Source organism: Apis cerana, linkage group LG2 (genome assembly GCF_029169275.1).
Source record: "Apis cerana isolate GH-2021 linkage group LG2, AcerK_1.0, whole genome shotgun sequence".
Classification (NCBI taxonomy): Eukaryota; Metazoa; Arthropoda; class Insecta; order Hymenoptera; family Apidae; genus Apis; species Apis cerana.
This window is the reverse complement of record NC_083853.1, coordinates 13,247,040-13,266,635: the sequence shown is the minus strand read 5'-3', so window position 1 is coordinate 13,266,635 and position 19,596 is coordinate 13,247,040. Positions and strand designations below refer to the sequence as shown.

The 19,596-nt window shown below is 21.5% G+C and overlaps 6 protein-coding genes across 8 annotated transcripts; 3 read left to right on the top strand and 3 right to left on the bottom strand.

Moving 5' to 3' along the window:
- Positions 1–1,942: 1,942 nt before the first annotated feature.
- Positions 1,943–5,959, top strand: LOC108002917 (tryptophan 2,3-dioxygenase). 2 transcript variants are annotated; one of them, XM_017064909.3, is made up of 7 exons: positions 1,943–2,284; positions 2,501–2,655; positions 2,850–3,055; positions 4,569–4,928; positions 5,008–5,257; positions 5,337–5,430; positions 5,526–5,959. In XM_017064909.3, the coding sequence occupies exons 1-7, from the start codon at positions 2,256–2,258 to the stop codon at positions 5,662–5,664; spliced, it is 1,233 nt and encodes a 410-aa protein (XP_016920398.1). In that variant the 5' UTR covers positions 1,943–2,255; the 3' UTR covers positions 5,665–5,959. The 2 variants fall into 2 exon arrangements, with proteins under 2 accessions (XP_016920398.1, XP_061927332.1); XM_062071348.1 differs by having other exon boundaries at positions 1,971–2,284; positions 5,008–5,255; positions 5,337–5,959.
- On the bottom strand, positions 5,425–8,578 carry LOC108002918 (cathepsin O-like). Of its 2 annotated transcripts, none has more exons than XM_017064910.3 (7): positions 8,243–8,578; positions 7,654–7,792; positions 7,252–7,481; positions 7,027–7,175; positions 6,892–6,942; positions 6,199–6,467; positions 5,425–6,105 (listed from the first exon to the last, which is right to left on the bottom strand). In XM_017064910.3, the coding sequence occupies exons 1-7, from the start codon at positions 8,471–8,473 to the stop codon at positions 6,068–6,070; spliced, it is 1,107 nt and encodes a 368-aa protein (XP_016920399.1). In that variant the 5' UTR covers positions 8,474–8,578; the 3' UTR covers positions 5,425–6,067. The 2 variants fall into 2 exon arrangements, with proteins under 2 accessions (XP_016920399.1, XP_061927333.1); XM_062071349.1 differs by having other exon boundaries at positions 7,654–7,810; positions 8,243–8,510.
- Positions 8,579–9,084: 506 nt separating this feature from the next.
- On the top strand, positions 9,085–10,489 carry LOC108002895 (small ribosomal subunit protein uS3). The gene is made up of 4 exons (XM_017064876.3): positions 9,085–9,242; positions 9,629–9,951; positions 10,008–10,195; positions 10,270–10,489. Exons 1-4 carry the CDS (start codon positions 9,210–9,212, stop codon positions 10,452–10,454), a joined length of 729 nt encoding a protein of 242 aa, XP_016920365.1. The 5' UTR covers positions 9,085–9,209; the 3' UTR covers positions 10,455–10,489.
- A 2-nt stretch (positions 10,490–10,491) lies between these two features.
- On the bottom strand, positions 10,492–13,395 carry LOC108002894 (Krueppel homolog 2). The gene is made up of 6 exons (XM_017064874.3): positions 13,099–13,395; positions 12,492–12,647; positions 12,247–12,428; positions 12,078–12,145; positions 11,830–11,963; positions 10,492–11,750 (listed from the first exon to the last, which is right to left on the bottom strand). Exons 1-6 carry the CDS (start codon positions 13,101–13,103, stop codon positions 11,537–11,539), a joined length of 759 nt encoding a protein of 252 aa, XP_016920363.1. The 5' UTR covers positions 13,104–13,395; the 3' UTR covers positions 10,492–11,536.
- Positions 13,396–13,803: 408 nt separating this feature from the next.
- On the top strand, positions 13,804–16,193 carry LOC108002893 (retinol dehydrogenase 12). Its single transcript, XM_017064873.2, has 6 exons — positions 13,804–14,371; positions 14,762–14,869; positions 14,950–15,123; positions 15,208–15,411; positions 15,496–15,698; positions 15,779–16,193. Exons 1-6 carry the CDS (start codon positions 14,206–14,208, stop codon positions 15,974–15,976), a joined length of 1,053 nt encoding a protein of 350 aa, XP_016920362.1. The 5' UTR covers positions 13,804–14,205; the 3' UTR covers positions 15,977–16,193.
- Positions 16,194–17,554: 1,361 nt separating this feature from the next.
- On the bottom strand, positions 17,555–19,456 carry LOC108002728 (ras-related protein Rab-30). Its single transcript, XM_017064556.3, has 5 exons — positions 19,017–19,456; positions 18,743–18,826; positions 18,460–18,643; positions 18,246–18,397; positions 17,555–18,170 (listed from the first exon to the last, which is right to left on the bottom strand). Exons 1-5 carry the CDS (start codon positions 19,101–19,103, stop codon positions 18,060–18,062), a joined length of 618 nt encoding a protein of 205 aa, XP_016920045.1. The 5' UTR covers positions 19,104–19,456; the 3' UTR covers positions 17,555–18,059.
- Positions 19,457–19,596: the final 140 nt, after the last annotated feature.

The following is a 19,596-nucleotide window of genomic DNA, read 5'->3' as shown; positions in this document are numbered from 1 at the left end:
CAATAAATTTCAATAATAATTTCAAACTCATTAAAATCAGTGAATTGGCATAAAACAATAAATTCGAAAAGTATCTTTTTTTTTGTACGAAAGATGTATAATTCTATTTTTACTTCTAAGTACTTATTACGAAATGCTAGTTCTTGCTGAAACGGAATTTAAAGTGTTGCATCATATGATTCAAGCTAACTAGATAAACAAATCTGTTGTGTATTTTTCTTTTTCTGTTTATTCCTTGTTGTGTATTTTTCTTTTTCTATTTATTCTGATGATAGTTTTCATTTTGTTTGGAAAATTACGAAAAAATGTATCGTAAAATTGGACAATTATGTGTTAAGTAAACAAATAAATTAAATTAAATTAAAACATTTGGTTATTGTTACAATAACGTAAAATTTAAAAGAGAACTTTTTTCATAAAAAAAAAAAATTATATTTATACATATTTATTATATAACGACTTGACAATTATCTTGTATATCATAAATACATTATAAATTTTTGATATTCGATCATAGCTAATTTAATGTATCGATAAAGTTAATTTAATTTTCTTGCATATAAATTATCGCATACTTAAAAATATTTAATGTTATCACAAAAACACAAAAAATCATTAAACTGAATTTATTTTAATAAAATGATTGATTTACAATTTTCAATTGTGTCACAGTTTTCGTTTTATTGAAAATAATATAAAATTTTACATTATTATTTTATTTATTTTATTAAAATAAAATAAAATAAAATAAAATAAAATAAAATAAAATAAAATAAAATAAAATAAAAAATTATATATTATAAATATCAAAATAATTATTTTTACATATTAAAAAAATATATTAAAAATATTATATCTGTTGCGTTATTTTTGCTATGAATGTCAATGAATTTTATATCAATAATAGATACAATTCTGCATAATTTCGAGAGCATTTCTGACATAAAATAATTGTGTAAATGATCACAAGGGTCAGCATTACGCAATATGTATTTGCGAATATGAAAACGGTCAATATTACGATCATGATTGTATACATTAATGAGATAACAAATGAAAAAATAAAATATTTTAAAAAAATCATATAACAATATTTTAATAATCTTCAGAATTATTATTTCAGGAAAATATTTAATCATTTTTATTAATTTTATTAAATATATAAATAATATTAATATAATTCAAAATTTGATGATCAATTGTACTACTTGCGACATCTTTCATCTTCATTACGCATCATGATGACTAAAAGATATAGCGATTTTATCACTATCTATTTTATCGACAGATAAAAAATGATGTAAGGAAAAAGAAAATGAAAGAAATAAATAGAAGATTGATCAAATATATATTTACTTATTACAACTGATATTATTATTTGTATCTACCTTTCTTATATAATATCGTATAAATAAATATTGTAATGTTAAAAATATTATTATGTTCAGATTCTAAACTTTGTCCTAATATATTGACTAAAAAATATCACTTCCACGACATCTATTAATTTTGCATTAGATTAATAATTTTAAAAAAATAAATTGCATTTATAATTTTTGTTTCAAATAATGATATAATAATGAAATTTTAATCTTTCAAAAGATCTTATCTTGAGATAAATTTCATTCAATTCATTTACAAAATCGCTTGTGAATCAAAATCAATTTAATTATTATTCGTGATAATTAAATAAAAAAACGTAGTTATCAAGATAAAACCCTATATTCAATAATCACTCGACAATTGATATTCTGTAATTAAAAAAATAAAAATACATATAATATTGAATCGAATTATCGACTGAAAAATTTTTAACTTTAATTTCTAGGCGATTAAATTATATAAAATCTAAATAAATTATAATAATAAAAATCTTCAGATTATTTATAATTGCTCTGTTGAAAATCATATAAAGAAAACATAATCGTCAATCGTTCATTCATATGTTTCTCAATCTTAGAAATATAAGAGGGATAGTTTCGCAAGTCGCGACGATAGTCATCATTCAGTTTTCAGTCGTGTCTCAACCACCTCACTAACAACATGTATCTTTTTTTGTTATTCGTCTAAATAAATGATATTTATCGAAATGTAGAAAATGTTATCTTAAAAAAAAGTTTATTTATTGTGAACAGTTAGTGCTATAATTCACTGCAACATTTATTTATTGCTCTGTGTAATAATTTTAATTAAAAAATAATATATTAAGTTAATTTAAATTCGAAATACGTTTTATTTTCAAAAAGTACAAAAAGATGGCTTGTCCTTTATCGGATGGTATTGCGTAAGTAATCATTTAAAAATATTTTCTTGTTTATCAAAATCTATATAATTCGTAACAATAATTCAAATGACGAAATTTTTTATTTGTTTTAAAATTGTCATTTTTTTTTTCATTTGAAAATAAATAAAATTAATAATTATATATATTTATTTTATATATATTTTAAATTATATAATAAATATTTGTTGATAATGAATTGTAATGATTTATTCTTAGGGAAGATCATGATCAAGAGAACGATCAATTGGCTGAAGGTATGCTATATGGTGAATACCTTCGGTTGGATAAAATTTTAACCGCACAAAGGTTACTGAGCGCTGAATATAACAAAGAAGTGCATGATGAACATCTTTTTATCATCACTCATCAGGGTAAAAATTTTTATCATTAAAAATTTATAACACATAATAAACATAAATCATGTTATATAATAAATATTGAATTATCTCTTTCAATTTATTTCTATTACTAATGTAGTTTTAGTATATTATTCATGTTTGAAATAAAAAAATATAATTTGATAAAATTATCGGTTGATCAATTATGTTTTCTCCTATTTTCATAGCATACGAACTTTGGTTCAAACAAATTATCTACGAATTAGATTCAGTCAGAGCACTCTTTAACTCCGAACCAAGCAACTTTGGCGCTTTGAATGGTACTTCTAACTGTCATACTTCCATTCAGAAAAACAGAATTTCCGAAGTTTTAGACGAATCAAGAACTCTAGAAATTTTAAAAAGGTTAAATCGCATCGTTCTCATTTTAAAAGTAAGCAAAATTAAAATTTTTAAAATAACTATATTATGTAAATTTTATATGATAATATTATAAATTTTTTTTATTATAATAATAAAAAAAAATGAGTAAACAATGTACGATAAACGAAAAAAAATAATGATAAATAATTTTCCTGCGTCAGAGAAAGAGAACACATCACTGAGTAATCCTATACTCTAGAAAAAAAGGCCGCTGACCAGTGATCATATGTTGACAATGACAGTGATGGAAAAAATGTGAACGACCTTTAATCTCAAGCCAATTAGAATATTGAAATTTATGACAAGCATACTTTATCCGCAATGCTTTAATCAAATTTTGAACATCACTGAAATCTTATGTTATATTTTTTCTATGACAAATAAAATTTATTATTAAAAAAAATTCACTATTTTTATAAAATATCATAATATATAATTTATCATATTTAATTTAAAGAAACATTATTTTTAATTCAAGACTTTTAATTTTTAATCTATTAATAAATTTTTAATCTATCAAATAACGGTAATCTTTATAATCTTTTTTTTACGAAAAAACAGAATGATGAAAAAAAATTAAAAATATTAGAAATTAATCTGTAAACTTAATCTTTTATTTTTATTTATTTTAAAAAAGACTTCTTTAAAACTGCTTATTATTGCAATATATTATTGTATATATATTTTTCACAATCTATGATCAAAAATATTTTTACATATATTGTCAAATAGATCAAGGTACTTAGCAATGCGACACTTATTCATTATTATTATTTTTCTTCTTTTTCGAAATAAGAAAAATTGTGAGAACTACAAAAATAATAGTGAGATCTAAGTAATTTAATATTGTTGGATGATATGCGACACCTTGTACCAACATATATAGATGAGTTAGGTAACAAGCTCAATGGCACTCTTTCCATGCCACAGAATCCAGGTGTGGTCGTCATATTCTCTTCTCTTGTTTTATTAAAAAAATCCTGTAACAGGATTTAATAAATCTTAAATAAATAGAATTTAATGCAACAATTTTATTTTTTTTAAATCGTATAAAAATTATATTTTTTATTAAAAATTAAAATAAAATATTTAACTTACCAAAACAAATTTAAACTTACAATTATGATAAAATTTTTATTTATTTAAACTTATTTAAACCAACACATTTAAACTTACAATTATGATAAAATTTTTATTTATTTTTTATTTATTTATTATTTTGATCTTTTTTTTTTAAATCACATAATATTTAATCATATAAAGAATTAGAAAAAAAATGATTAATTCTACATTACGCGTTTATTTCTTCTATGTTGTAAAGCACGAGTGTGGCAACCATATAAATGCGAATGCGGTTCTCCTTAGACTTCGTAAAATCGATTGACTGTCTATATATAAAGACAATAATAAAATTTAAAAAAAGGATATAATTTAATGAAAAATGATATGAAGATACGAATATTAACATTTCTTTATTGAAAAGCTAAATAATTTAAATTAATATATTTACTTATATTTTTCAGTTATTAGTGGACCAAGTGACAATTTTGGAAACTATGACACCGTTAGATTTTATGGCATTCAGAGATTATTTATGCCCAGCCTCAGGATTTCAATCGCTACAATTTCGTTTATTGGAGAATAAATTAGGTGTAAAACAAGAGCATAGAGTTAAGTATAATCAAAATTACACCAGAGTGTTCGGAAGAGATCCAAAAGCTATTGAGGCGATTAAACGTTCAGAAGAAGAACCTAGTCTCAGTTGTCTCGTTCAAAAATGGTTAGCAAGAACACCAGGTCTTGAAACTCACAATTTCGATTTTTGGGAAAAATACAAAAGATCCGTGGAAAATCTGCTCGACGAACAAGAGCAACTTGCTCGAGTAATTGTATTTTTTAAAAATTTTGAATATGCGAATAAATTTATTAAAAAATTGTTAATGTTTTTTATTATTTTCACAGAAATATACAAAGGAGCAACTCAGAAATTATCATTTAGCAAATGTACATTCTCGAAAAGCAGTATTCGAAACGATCTTCAATGAATCTCTTCATAATGCACTTGTATCTCGAGGAGAAAGAAGATTCGCGTATGCTGCTCTTCAAGGAGCAGTATTAATCACATTATATCGAGATGAACCAAGATTTAGTCAACCTCACCAAATTTTGAACGCATTAATGGACATTGATTCTTTAATTACTAAATGGAGGTGTAAGAAAAGAAAAATTTATTTAATCGACTTAAAAAATTTTGTATTAGTATATGAATAATTTGTTTCTTTGTTCATTAGATAATCATGTTTTAATGGTTCAAAGAATGATCGGATCTCAACAACTCGGAACAGGAGGATCTTCAGGATATCAATATTTAAAATCAACTTTAAGGTTAAAAAAAATATATTATATATTTATAAAAAATATTATAATATTATTATTATAATAGACACATTTCATCAATAATTTCGATTTTTCATCAATAGTGACAGGTACAAAGTATTTTTGGACTTATTCAATCTATCCACGTTTTTGATACCTCGTCATATGATTCCACCATTAACGAAAGAAATGAAATCAATGTTATCTGTTTCCTGCAATGGTTGGAATTCAGATGATAATTAAAACAATTTTAAATGTAAAATGGATATAAAAAGAAATGATGATTATAATTTGATAATACCTTAAATAACAGAATACGTAAGTATTAAGATAATAGAAATATCGAAGGCATAATATAGTGTCGACAATAAATTTATATTTTATTTTATTATAGTATTTTATTAAAATATTTATAAAAAAAATATGTAAATGACTGTATAAAGATAAATATACAGTACAATATTAACATAAATATTCTGTTAATTGTATAACAAATATTAGAATTATAATTTAATATATCTTATTATTATTATTAATATTATTGTCATTTCTTATCTCAATTAAAGAACACATTTATAAATTTATTTACATTTTAAAATTGATATAAATATTTCTTCAAATATTTTCATTTATATTATGGATTATCTTAAAAAGTATCCAATGACGAAACTTGATTTGCTATGCCTGTTAACAAAAAATATTTGATATAAAAAAAAATTTGATATAAAAAAAAATATAGCTTCTAAAATATGTAAGTACAAATTAAAAAATCTATACCGCATAAATTATTGCCTATTCCTATGTACATATAGCCTTTGTCCCCAAAATTTGATCCCCATGAATTTTTTATAATATAATGTGGTACGGCAACTGATTTATCATATCCTATTATTTGTACAGCATGATTCAGATTATCAAAAGAACCATCACAATGATATTGTATTACTCCACCTAAATAGTTTTGCCAGGATAAAGCATTTACTGCTGCCGCTACTGGTCCATGAGTGGCCAATGCTATCAATAACTCATCCTCTGCATCTACGAAACTAAAATCCATTAAACCTTTAATCTTCTTAACGGCAAATACACCAGACGATAGATAGACCATTCAAGTATTGATGAATAAATATAATGATGAATAAGTTAAAAATTTCTTTTAATTTAATAATAAAATATTAATAATTAAATAATTTAATAATAAAATAAAATTTTTTTTTAATATAATTTAATTTCATTTATATTATGGACAATTAGATTAATGAAAAAAAATCTAAGATTTTTATTTTTCGTGTAAATTCAATAATCAATGTATAGATACGAGAATGTTAATAATTAATTTATGTAAAAAAATCTTTAAATAATTACATTAGATATCATTCTTTTACCAATTGAATATTTAATACTTGAAAATAATCCATCATTTAAAATACTATCAATATTATATAATTATAAGTAATATAATTTTCTTACCTATCACACGTAAAATCTCGTATCTTTATATCAAATGTTTTATCTGTCATTCTATAAAAACAATATATATTATTTAATCACGATCCATATTTTACACATATTATTATTCGAATATAATTGTTGCGATATACTTACTTTCCAAGTTTACACGTACCCGTCATTCCTACAAGTGGATAAATAGATTCTTGAAGTATCTGAACTTTTGATACTAATAACCACGAGAGCAAACTGCATATATCTCCTCCTTCACATCCAAAATTACTATTTTTCGCACAATCAATCATCTGACCAATCAAAGAAATTAAAAAACGATATTTTCTATTTTTTATTAAATTTTAAAATATATATGAAATATCCTACTTCTTGTACGCTCAAAGAATGTAGAGTGCCATTTTTTATTGCAAACATCGATTCAATAACTTCAATAGTACTAAAAGCCCAACAAGCACCACAAGATCCTTGACTACGTACTGGAGTTATTACTCCTTTATCTCTCCAATCGAATCTTGAAGGTATACTAATTGATCTTTTCATTCGATCAATAGGTACCTGATGCTTGCGATGATACGATGCATTCATGTGTTTTTCTCCTGACAAATTATTTATTTATTTCTAATAAATATTTATATTGTTTTATTTATTCATGTAAATATAATGAAATTAATTACAATCTTTTTAAAATGATAAAATACAAAAACATTTTAATTTATAAAAATTTTAAAAAAATCAAATAGCCATCTTTTTTTATAAGATTCTATTTACCTCTTATTGGTAAGTCAGGTAAGAGGGTATGTAGCAGAAATTCGTCTTCCGACATATCAGAAAATTCAGTGAGTCCATAATAAGCACTTTCTTGTGATGATCGGAGACCATTCATTTTTTCTATATGTTGCAACGATCTCTGCGATAAGAACAATATCTATAAATCTATTAGATTTATCACATAAAAGGAATTAATTATTTTTTTATATAATTCCACAAAAAATAATTTATAATATTTTATATTATGCATGTATCTTTTATTATGAGTATTATAGAAATTTCAATTTCTTGATAAGTATTTTTAAATTTCATAATCAATTATCAATTGTGTAAATATATCGAACATTATACCATCAAAATAAACTATATATATATTACTATATTATATCTTAGCTAATATCATATGATTTCGAAATATATTTCGGAAAATAGAATAAATAAATATAAAAACGAAGAATATATATAAGAACGCGGGAAATTTTTAAAACTATTATCTGTCAAGAATGAAATTTTTAAAAATAAAAATATATAATGTAAAATTGAATTATTTATGTAATATTTTTATGAATAGCAATTTTCTATGGCTTACCTGAAAGCGTTTAAATCTTTCTTCATATTCTGATGGATTATTTCTATAAGATTTATTATAACGAATAACATAATTTTGAAAAAGTTTAATATCTTCATTATTATCTGGATCCACTTTAATTGGTATTGCCAAAAAACACAAACTTACAACTAATATTGTAAATGCTATTGTTTTCCACTCCATATCAAGGGTAAGACATAATTCCGAAGCACAGTAAAGCAACAAATGCATACGCAAGTGTCTTCATTTCATGACTCAATAGAATATACATATATAATAATCATATAAAGATGTATCACGATATGCATGTATGTTTTGATAGCACCAGGAACGTAAGAAGTAAATCTAATTAGTCTTGTAATAACGGTCAATATTTTTCATATTTTTCAAATAAAAAAAGTTGATAATAAATATAATATATAAAATTTTATAATATTTATTTATTATCTTATAACATTTTTAAATCGATTTTTATTAAATTTAAATTATTATTTTATTTTTATATATATATATATATATATATGTTAAAATTAAACAAATATATCTGTTTTTTTATGTGTGAAATAAATACACATCAGGTATATATTTCAGTGTAAAGGTTATCTAATAATAAATTTATCGTTTGCATATTTATTTAAAAATAATTACATATTCTAAAAAGTACACTTCAATATTTCATTGTATTACGAATGTGTGTATGTGTATGTGTGTGATATTTCAACTATCTAGTACTTTTTCTACGAATCTAGTAACATATTAATTTTAAAATTAATTTTCATATTTTTTCATTAAAAAAATATTAATTATTTTTATAAAAAAAGTAGTATAAATAATTAATATTTTTAAGTAATATCTTTTTATCGTAAATGTTTATTTAACACTAATATGATGTTATATACAAACATCATTTCCGCTTCCAGTTGGGTCTTTTGGATTTTCGATGCCTTTTGTATCGTCAGCATAAAACATGGATAACCGTTCCATTTCAAAGAAGAGAAAGGTTTGTGAATTTCTATAATTTATAACTAACATTTTATAAAAATATGATGTCGATTATAATAATTAAAGTTGTATAAGAAGTATTTTATTATAAAATAGGAATGAATGACATGTGAAAGTTATAGATGACATGGATACTTTCAGCTGTTTTTCTTTGATTTGATATGATCATAATCTTTATATTATAAATATATTCTAAATATCTTATTTTTATAAATAGTGAAATATATTATATATATTATTAGATTAGATTAAATAAATTAGATTAATAAAGTTATGTTTTACATTGTATAAATTTGTTTATATCAACAAATTTTAAGGTTAGTTTATGAATTTTTTAAAATTGTACAGTAAATAATAATTAATGAATAATTTTTTTTTTTTTAGTTTGTTGGAGATGGAGTTTTTAAAGCTGAATTAAATGAGTTTTTAACTCGTGAATTGTCAGAAGATGGATATTCGGGAGTAGAAGTACGCGTCACTCCCCATCGTACAGAAATTATCTTACTGGCAACTCATACGCAAAGTGTTCTTGGAGAAAAAGGTCGTAGGATTCGAGAATTAACTTCTGTCGTACAAAAACGATTTAATTTCAAAGAAACACAAAATATTGAATTATATGCCGAAAAAGTAGCAACACGTGGTCTTTGTGCGATTGCTCAAGCAGAATCTTTACGTTTTAAATTAATTGGAGGTCTTGCTGTACGAAGGTATAAATCATATTATTATCTAGTAAATTTTGTATATTATTTTTGTATAATTGCAGAGCTTGTTATGGAGTACTTCGTTTTATTATGGAATCAGGAGCAAAAGGTTGTGAAGTTGTTGTTAGTGGTAAATTACGTGGACAAAGAGCAAAATCAATGAAATTTGTTGATGGATTAATGATTCATTCTGGAGAACCAACTAATGAGTATGTTAATACTGCAACTCGTCATGTACTTCTTCGACAAGGTATGTTCAATAAATCAATGAAAAATAATCAAAAATAAAAATAATTTTTAATTTAAATTAATGTTTTGTATTAGGTGTACTTGGTATCAAAGTAAAAATTATGCTCCCATATGATCCTCATGGCAAAACGGGTCCTAAAAAACCTCTTCCAGATTCTGTTTCAATTGTTGAGCCAAAAGATGAAGTTTTTCCTTCGCAACCAACATCTGAAGTAAAAGCATCAAAGGATTTACCACAACCAATACCACTTGCAGTGTAATTTATATAAAAGTGAAAATAAACTTTTAAAAGAAATATTTTATTTTTTTTTTTATATTTATTTGATTTATTTTGATGAAAATATTTTATTTTCTCTTTAATATAATAATAACATAAAGAAAGAAATACAGTAAGAACATTCTTTTTTATAAATGCAACATAACAAAAAAAAAATTAATTTTTATATGTTTATGAAAATTTCACAATTAAATTTAAATTTAATTTAGTATTTAGCACGATTTGTAAATGACATTCATTACCGATAGAATTATCTTAAAATGTTTTTCGAGACTAGCTAAGACTAAGATAATACTTAACTAAATACTACTTTACTAAAAGCTTTATGGAATAATCCATATTTGTATTATATAATAGAAAATTTATATTATATTATATTATATTGTTTATATAACATATTAACCTGCATTAAATTTTCCCCGAAAAAAATAAGATCGATATAAACGAAAATTAAACATTTTAAAAATATCTTAATAAATAAGATACAATATATATAGATCAATATTTTCATATTTCTTGTACATAATGTAAAGTTGATTTCATAATATTGAATAATAAGAAAATAGAGATATTGAAATTCAAAAAATTAAGAAATATGAATATGGAATCTATAAAATCTATATAGAATAAATTTTAAAGAAATTCATTATAACAAACACATTTTACTATATATTCACTGAGAATCTATAAATTTTTTAGAATCACATAATTAAAATCTTATTGTAAATATTATGTACGATAAAATATTAAAATTTTAGTTATATATTATATTTATATGCATTTTAATGTTTAGTAAATAAATTCTAAATCTAATTTATTAATAAATTGTATGAAACAATTTCAAAAATGTTATTATTTACTGCATTCAAAAATGAGTACAAATATTGATGAAAATTTCAGAAAATTATGTTTTCATTTGTGTTCATTTTGAGTAACAGACATAAGTTTGTAGTTTTTATATTTGCACTCATTTTGTCATTTTATTATATGAAATTATTATTATATGGACCCTAAACCCTAGAAAATTTGTTTCGATAATTTAATACATCTTTTTAAAATGAAAAGTTACTGACGAAGAGGAGCCATTTGTTGTGTAAGTGACAGTAGACCTTCAATTATTTGTCGTATTATAATTGGCACTGTTGGTTTTCTTGAGACAGAACTTAAACCATTTCTAATTTCATAAAAAACATTGCGAGTAAATGGATTTCTTTGTGATGCAAGACGGAATTTTAAGAATTGGAAATAAATAAATGGTGTTAATAAACTAGCACGGCCCCTGTAAAATATTTTTGCAAATTAATTTTAAAAAATTTAAATTTAAAAAATATATATATGATACATAATATGATACATACGTAAATACAAGAAGAACTGTGAATGGCAAAATAATTATTTCAAATAATCCACACAATCGTAAAATATTTCGTGATTGAAATTCTACTAATGATATTAAAAGACGTGCTCCCCACCAACTATTTTGTCCTAAACACTGATGTATAAAATAATAAGTATATATAATAAGTATAATTATTATAATTACTACACATCATACTATAATTAAATAAGATGACACAGCATTACAAAACAAAATTTTTTTACTTACATCAAGCAATGTGAGAGAATCACTAGCAAAATGCATTAATGCAAATAAAAATATAGGAGTTAATACCACTAATTAATAATATTTAAGAAAAATAATCGTAAATTACATATTATAAATGTATAAAAATATAAATATTTTATTTTTCTATTTATTATATTAAAAAGGATACATGTAACAGGAGCTGTATAAAGAAATATTAAAGAATATAATAAATAATGACAGGAATCTTCAACAAATAAACGTTCTAAAAATTGTCTATTAAGTTGAACATGTGGTACTCTTTGATGAAGACGTAATGCACTAGTAGCTGCATTATTCATTAATATTTTATAATAAATATTATAAGGATTGCTGAAATATAAAATATGAAGTTTCATTTTTCCATCTATAAAACAAAAGTTTAAAATAACATACCCAAATATTTGAATAATATAACCAATAGTAAATATAATAGTGAAAAGTCTTGTAACCCATAATGCGGCTTTAATCTTATTGTCAATGATATGTTGTCTCAAAGCACCCCAACCTTTTTCCATGTGTACTGAATTGCTTGATGCTGTATCTGCCATTCTATATATTAAAAATAAATTTATATTTTCAATTTGAAATTTCAATTTTTATGCAAAATTTTTTTAAAATATTTTTTTTCCATTTTTTTATTACATTTAAAATATTTATATATACAAAAATATTTAAATATATTGTTATTTTAGAAAAAAATGTTCAAAAATAATAATGATAAATGTAAATCATGTCCTATTTTCTAAAGCGAAAGCACTTAATACAAGCAGTAAATGAGAAATTATATTAATAAAGTATTTTAAATATAATTAAACTCTCATTATTTTTATCGATATTACAAAAAAAACAAATACAAATTTATATTATTGAAACTTATACTTAAAAAATATAAATAAAAGTTTATGTTTTTAAAAAATATTTAACATAATTTTTTATTATACACAAAAATTCTTATTCCATTGAACCAATGAATAATTTCAAGATTTTAAAACGAACTTACTTCATATGATGTTAAACAGTTGTTTATTTAATAAAAATCTCAATTCTTACAATCACTCACACGAATTTATATCATAAATTGTAACAAATATAAGGTAAATTATTTAATAAGTAAATTCACTATCTACAGATCTATAATTTTCACAAGTATTTTAATAAATATTCTGAGTTTCGACTTTAAGATTTTTAATTTCTCTACTAGATGGTGTACATGATTCGTTGTCTGACGTACTCTATTGGCATTTTATTGAATTATAAAACTGTTTTAATAAAAATGAATACGCCATTTATATAAATCATTTTATTTTTAACATTCTTTGTCAATTTAAAATAATAATCTTTCATTAATGCAATCATTATATATATGACACTCAGATATTTATTAATATTTATTTTATATATTTATTTTATATATTATATATTATAAATCTATTATATGTATTTTAATTAAATATTTATTATATCTTTTAAATATATTTTTTTATTTGAAAAATGATGTTATAAATTCAAAAATATTTATAAAATAAAATTAAATAAAATTATATATTAAGAAACATTTAAAAATATATAAAGAAATAATTAAAAATGAATTTTTTTATGCGTTTATAATTCATTTATCATATTGCTAAATTAATATATATAATATATTGCTAATGTAAAAAGTTAGATATAATATGTGAAACAAATTTTTGTACACGTATTATACTATAATAGTTATTGTATAATAATGTTACATAAAACATTAAAAATCATTTAAGTAAAATTAATACGTATTAAGTAAAATTAATACGAATAACGATATTTAAATTAATTTTTATTTCTTTTATAAATATAAAATTAAAATATCTTAAAAAATATTCTTAATAAATAAATAAAGTGTGTATATTATAATTAATTTAGCGTATTTCAAACATTATAAAATAACGGTATTAAAATTGCAGTAAGTAGATAGAAAAATATACATCAAGGTGTAAAGTATTATTATATTATATTATAAAGTTATTATATATAAATTTATATATACACTTTAGTTATATTCATTAGATTAATAGTTTATTTTGAAAAAAAAAATTATAATTTTTTAATTAAACAAGATAAATTTACCAGAATGCTATTTATTAGTTCAATCTGTGTGATAATTATAAGTTTCATTTACTATAATCTACGACGAAAGCCTCTTCTAATCGAAAGTTTTATTTGCGAGATAAAATATTTTTTATTAGTTATTAAAGAATTCACAAATGATTGGATAAATGTAAAAAATAATAAGAATGGTAAGTATTAAAGATAATAAATATATATTTATTATAGATATTTATAAGATATTTTATATTTTTTATATTTTGAAAATAATATATATAACTAAAATCGATTCTTTTCTATTTTTATAAGAAATTTTATATATAAAAAAATGTTCAAATGATATAAATTAAAATAATAGATAAAAATATTTGAATTAATAAATTAAATTAATTATATTGATAATTAAATTTAACTAAATTTAATCAATTTAATTAAAAATTAATTAAAAATAAATAAAATCAATTTAATTAAAATAAATGATAATATTTTAACAAATATTTTTAACAAATAAAAATTATATTTTTTTATATATATGTATATTCATTATAAAAATGTTTTATATCTTTTAAATATTTTTTAAGATTATTTACCTCAGACAGGAAGGATTGCAATCGTAACAGGAGGATCCAGAGGAATTGGATTTGAAGTGGTAAAAGCATTTTTAGAACTTGATATGGAAGTGATAATTGGTAGGCTTAAAATTTTAATTATATCTCATTTATTTATTAAACTTTTTTTTTAATATTTTATATACAATTTTTTTTTTTAGCTTGTAGAACACCTTTTGCAGGTGAGAAAGCTATTCTCCAAATTAGAAAATCTGGTATTAATACTGGTAAAGCAAAAATATATAAACTTGATAATTCATCTTTACAATCTGTAAAACAATTTGCTACAGAAATAAAAAAAGATTACAAACAAATTCACATTTTAATTAATAATGGTAAAGAAAATGAATAATATAAAAAATTATATGAAAATTTATATAAAATTGAAATAAAATCAATTTTATTTAATTGTTTTTTAGCGGGTGTTATGTTTTGTCCTTATCAAGAAACAGTGGATAATTTTGAACAACAATGGGCTGTAAATTATTTGTCACATTTTTTATTAACAGCTGAACTTTTACCATTATTAAAAGCTGGTGGACTTCCTGAACAATGTAGTAGAATTGTTAATGTTACTTCTTGTGCTCATCTTTTAGGTAAAATTAATTTTAATGACATTAATAGTAAGTATTATCATATTTTTACATTTCTTATTTTAGTTTTCATTTGCAATTCATATTCTCATTCATGAAAATTTCATGTTTCAGATAGAAACAAATTCCTCACTAAATATGCATATGCACAAAGTAAATTAGCACAAGAAATATTCACAAAAGGCCTACAAAATCTTTTAAAAGAAAAACAGTATCATATACAAGTTTATTCTGTACATCCTGGATTAGTATTTACAGAACTTTTTATACATTGCTATGTTTGGAAATATAAATCATTTTATCAATATATTTTTAAGGTAAATATGTTAATATTTATTTTATAACTAAAAAATTTAATAAAAATTTAAAATAAAGAGTAATAAAATATTTTTTTCAGACTCCCAAACAAGGAGCTATATCTATTATATATGCAGCTGTAAATAAAACAATTGAAAACTGTGGTGGTATATATATTAATAATTGTCACTCCAGTCAGGCTCATTCAGATGCGTCGAATTTATCTATTCAAAAAAAATTATTTGATTTATCCCTTCAACAAGTACAGCTAAATGATTTTTTTCATTATATACAATGAAAATATAAATGTATATTTATTATTTAAATAAGTTATATAATAATGTAGTATTTTGCAGTATTTTTGTAGTGTATTTTAATGTAGTATTTTTGTAGTATATTTTAATGTAGTATTTTTAATTTTTAATATATATATATATATATATATATATTTATTTATATATTTATATATTTTTGAAAGGAATAATTTTTAAATAAATATATATTTTTTCAATTTATATTTATTTATATAAATATTATTAAATGGATATCTTAAAATTTTACAACAAACTTACATGGCAGAAATGTATTAAAGATTTTATCAATTGAAAAAGTTATATTTTTAATAAAAGTATTCTGATTATTTTTAATATTTCAATATAATATATGCTAATATAAAATGAACACATAAAACACAACTAAATAAAGTGCAGGCTGTTTAAAAATGTTTCATAAGAAAAATATTTTGAAATAAAATAAAATTATTTATCATTTATTGTAACAATTTTTAAATTTAAAACTGATCATTTCTAAATAATATAATATTTTTATATATTAAATTACATTTTAAATAATACATAAATTTAATATCTTTTATGAAATATTTTTAAGTTTTAGATAAATTAAAAAAAATCCAGGACTTTATAGTTGTCTTTTATCTGTACTTAAAGTGATATGTTTTTATCAATAAAATTTTATCATAAATTTTGCATTCTGTATTATTTAAAAATTATGTTACTAATAAAATATTATTGCACAAGAAGTGTAATCAAAATTTAAAACTATATTCATTAGAACAGCATAATTATATTAGAATCGCAACAATTTTTATATATCATAATATATGATATTCTTAACAAAAAATTACATAAAATGTTTTATATCTCTACAGATAATTATTATAATTTAATACTAATATAGATTATCTGAGGTAAATATCAATAGAAACACAAATAAATAATTTTAAATATATTTGAAAAGAATATATGTGATTCTACTTTATAATTATTTAATTTTTAAATTATGTAAAGTAAAAAAGATAAATACTTAACTTTTTTTTATAAAAATGTGTAAAAAATAGTAGTGATCTATCACATAATATAATTACAAAATTCTATAATATAATTGTACAAAATATGAGATAATTTGTGAATTTTTATTTGTAAAATATAAAAAGATATAAAGACTAGAACAATGTGCTAAAAAAATTATATTATTGATTGTATGAACAATATCTTATTTATAAATAATAATAAAAATTTATAAATTATAAACTTTAAATAATATAAAGATGGAACAAGCATTAATTATCTATTATTTAAAAATTGCACATAAATATAAAATCTTAGAAAATACAACAAAACTTTGGCTGTGCAAATGCTAATAATATACTAGGAAAATCTTGCGCACCCATTATAATAAGCAATGATAAAATAAAAAATTATTTATAATAATTTACATTAACTATGATAACATAAATAAATATATGTTTGCATTTTAATATCAAATTTTAGTTTACTTCAGTTGATTTAAAGCAGTATTATAAACATTTATGTATACTGCAAATCTGGGAAAATTTTGGACAATATTAGGCTTATAATTTTTAGTAAAAACCTTATATTCATAATGACTTCTTATTCAGTCACCAAATATGAAATACTTATTTGTACTTTCTGACATAACAAAAAATACTATAAAATATACAGTAAACTTCCATTTATGGATACAACATCAAATAATATGTTTTTAACTTATTATTTAAATGCAATCAAAATATTTTAATATAAAAACTTCAGTCAGTATTTATAAAAACAAATTCAGAGACAAATATATATCAACATATTTAAAGTTCATTTTAATTTCAGATATTAAATATTTTTTGCAACAAAATTATCAATAATTCTGCTCAAGTTAACACTAGATGCTAACATATAATATCAAAGATTTTAATATTAAAATTCTTTTCATTTAATTATAGAAGATTGACTAATATTGCAATTCAATCTTCACATTCTATAAAAACTGTATGATAATATTCTACATACATATTTAGCAACTGAAATTATGCATTTGTTGAATGACTTAATCATAGATATAAAAGCTACTTAAGAAAGTCTACTACAACCACAATTACTTGTATCACCAATTGATGTTGTTTTTCCATTTATTGAAGTTGTATTTGTTTCATATCTAGGTAGCTCTTTACTGCGTGCTTGCTAAAATAATATATTAATTTGATTCTAATTAATTCTCCAAATAAAAGTTTAATTTAGATAAAGAATTTATTTTACCTCCATGAGTTCAGCAGCTATTTCCATAAATAATCGCTCTACATTTTCTGCTTCTTTAGCTGAAGTTTCTAAAAAGTACATTCCATGTCTTTGTGCAAAATCTTCTCCTACATGTGTTGGTATTTCTCTGTCTTCTCGATCAATTTTATTACCTAAAATAATTATTTATATTTAATACATAATATATCATTATAATAATATAGATGTTACTTACCTACTAATATCCTAAGAACTTTGTTACTTGCATATTCTTCAATTTCTCTTAACCAATCTGGTAAACAATCAAATGTAGGTTGACAAGAAATATCATATACTAAAATCAAAGCATGAGCTGATCTATAATAACTTTGTGTTATTGATCGAAATCTTTCTTGACCAGCAGTATCCCAGATTTGAAGCTAAAAGAAAAACAACATTAATTATAATAAGACAAAATTATTCTAAAAAGATATATTTAAACATCGAATGAATCATAATATATTATGTCATATGCATACCTTAACTTTCTCATTTTCTACTTCTACAGTTTTAATCATAAAATCAACACCTATTGTTGCACCTTGACCTGGGGGAAATAATCCCTACAAGATAAATATATATAATTAAAAGCGCATATATAAACATATTATATTTTAAATATAAAAACCATATATATATAATTATAAAAACAGATGGAATAATATACACAAAAAGTATGTAAAACATATAAAGAAATATGTTTTAAAAAATAATGTGATTTAATTAATAATATATATGTATATGCATATATACCTGGGTAAATCTGCGCACGAGACAAGTCTTGCCGACACCCGCATTTCCTACGAGTACAACTTTAAAGAGAAATTTGTAATCCTCCATCACATCCGTACCGTATTACGGTCAGGAACTCTGTGTAAAACTAACGATGCATTTGCAAACACGACACGTACAATTTTTGCAACCGTTCACTTTGACGACGCAATAAAATTTTATAATATATTTCGTTTAATGAAATTCACTTTTTTTAGTTATTTTAAAGGAAATTATTTATGACATTATTTTCTGTTTCTTATTTTTACGATTTATTGAATAGACAATTTTACATTTTTATAAGATAAATAAAAACACGTACTTTAATATAAATTGTAATTGACTTTCTAGACTTTCTGCCATTCTGTCAAAATGACGTTTTCTCTCGACCCCGCCATTGAATTATGACGTTATCATGATTTAGAAATAATGAAATTTTTAGTTTTGTACACACACACATATATACACATATATGTATATATGTATATAAATTTTAAGACTCTATATTTATAATATTATTTTTAAATTTTATTTTGTAAATTAAAATTATATTTATGAAATA

Bases quoted from the DNA above. Each gene is read 5' to 3' on its own strand.
- LOC108002893 (XM_017064873.2), top strand. From the start codon at position 14,206: ATGCTATTTATTAGTTCAATCTGTGTGATAATTATAAGTTTCATTTAC. The intron at 14,372-14,761 runs GTAAGTATTAAA...ATATTTTTTAAG, and splicing joins TGTAAAAAATAATAAGAATG to ATTATTTACCTCAGACAGGA. The intron at 15,412-15,495 runs GTAAGTATTATC...TTCATGTTTCAG, and splicing joins TAATTTTAATGACATTAATA to ATAGAAACAAATTCCTCACT.
- LOC108002895 (XM_017064876.3), top strand. From the start codon at position 9,210: ATGGATAACCGTTCCATTTCAAAGAAGAGAAAG. The intron at 9,952-10,007 runs GTATAAATCATA...GTATAATTGCAG, and splicing joins GGAGGTCTTGCTGTACGAAG to AGCTTGTTATGGAGTACTTC. The intron at 10,196-10,269 runs GTATGTTCAATA...GTTTTGTATTAG, and splicing joins TCATGTACTTCTTCGACAAG to GTGTACTTGGTATCAAAGTA.
- LOC108002917 (XM_017064909.3), top strand. From the start codon at position 2,256: ATGGCTTGTCCTTTATCGGATGGTATTGC. The intron at 2,656-2,849 runs GTAAAAATTTTT...CTATTTTCATAG, and splicing joins TTTTATCATCACTCATCAGG to CATACGAACTTTGGTTCAAA. The intron at 3,056-4,568 runs GTAAGCAAAATT...TATATTTTTCAG, and splicing joins GCATCGTTCTCATTTTAAAA to TTATTAGTGGACCAAGTGAC.
- LOC108002894 (XM_017064874.3), bottom strand. The intron at 12,146-12,246 runs GTATCCTTTTTA...ATTATTAATTAG, and splicing joins TTATACAGCTCCTGTTACAT to TGGTATTAACTCCTATATTT. The intron at 11,964-12,077 runs GTAAGTAAAAAA...TTTATACATCAG, and splicing joins ATTCTCTCACATTGCTTGAT to TGTTTAGGACAAAATAGTTG.
- LOC108002728 (XM_017064556.3), bottom strand. From the start codon at position 19,103: ATGGAGGATTACAAATTTCTCTTTAAAGTTGTACTCGTAGGAAATGCG. The intron at 18,827-19,016 runs GTATATATGCAT...TTTATCTTGTAG, and splicing joins TCGTGCGCAGATTTACCCAG to GGATTATTTCCCCCAGGTCA. The intron at 18,171-18,245 runs GTAAAATAAATT...ATATTATTTTAG, and splicing joins TAGCTGCTGAACTCATGGAG to CAAGCACGCAGTAAAGAGCT.
- LOC108002918 (XM_062071349.1), bottom strand. From the start codon at position 8,473: ATGCATTTGTTGCTTTACTGTGCTTCGGAATTATGTCTTACCCTTGAT. The intron at 7,811-8,242 runs GTAAGCCATAGA...ATAGATTTATAG, and splicing joins AAAGATTTAAACGCTTTCAG to ATATTGTTCTTATCGCAGAG. The intron at 7,482-7,653 runs GTAAATAGAATC...ATAATTTGTCAG, and splicing joins ACCTGACTTACCAATAAGAG to GAGAAAAACACATGAATGCA.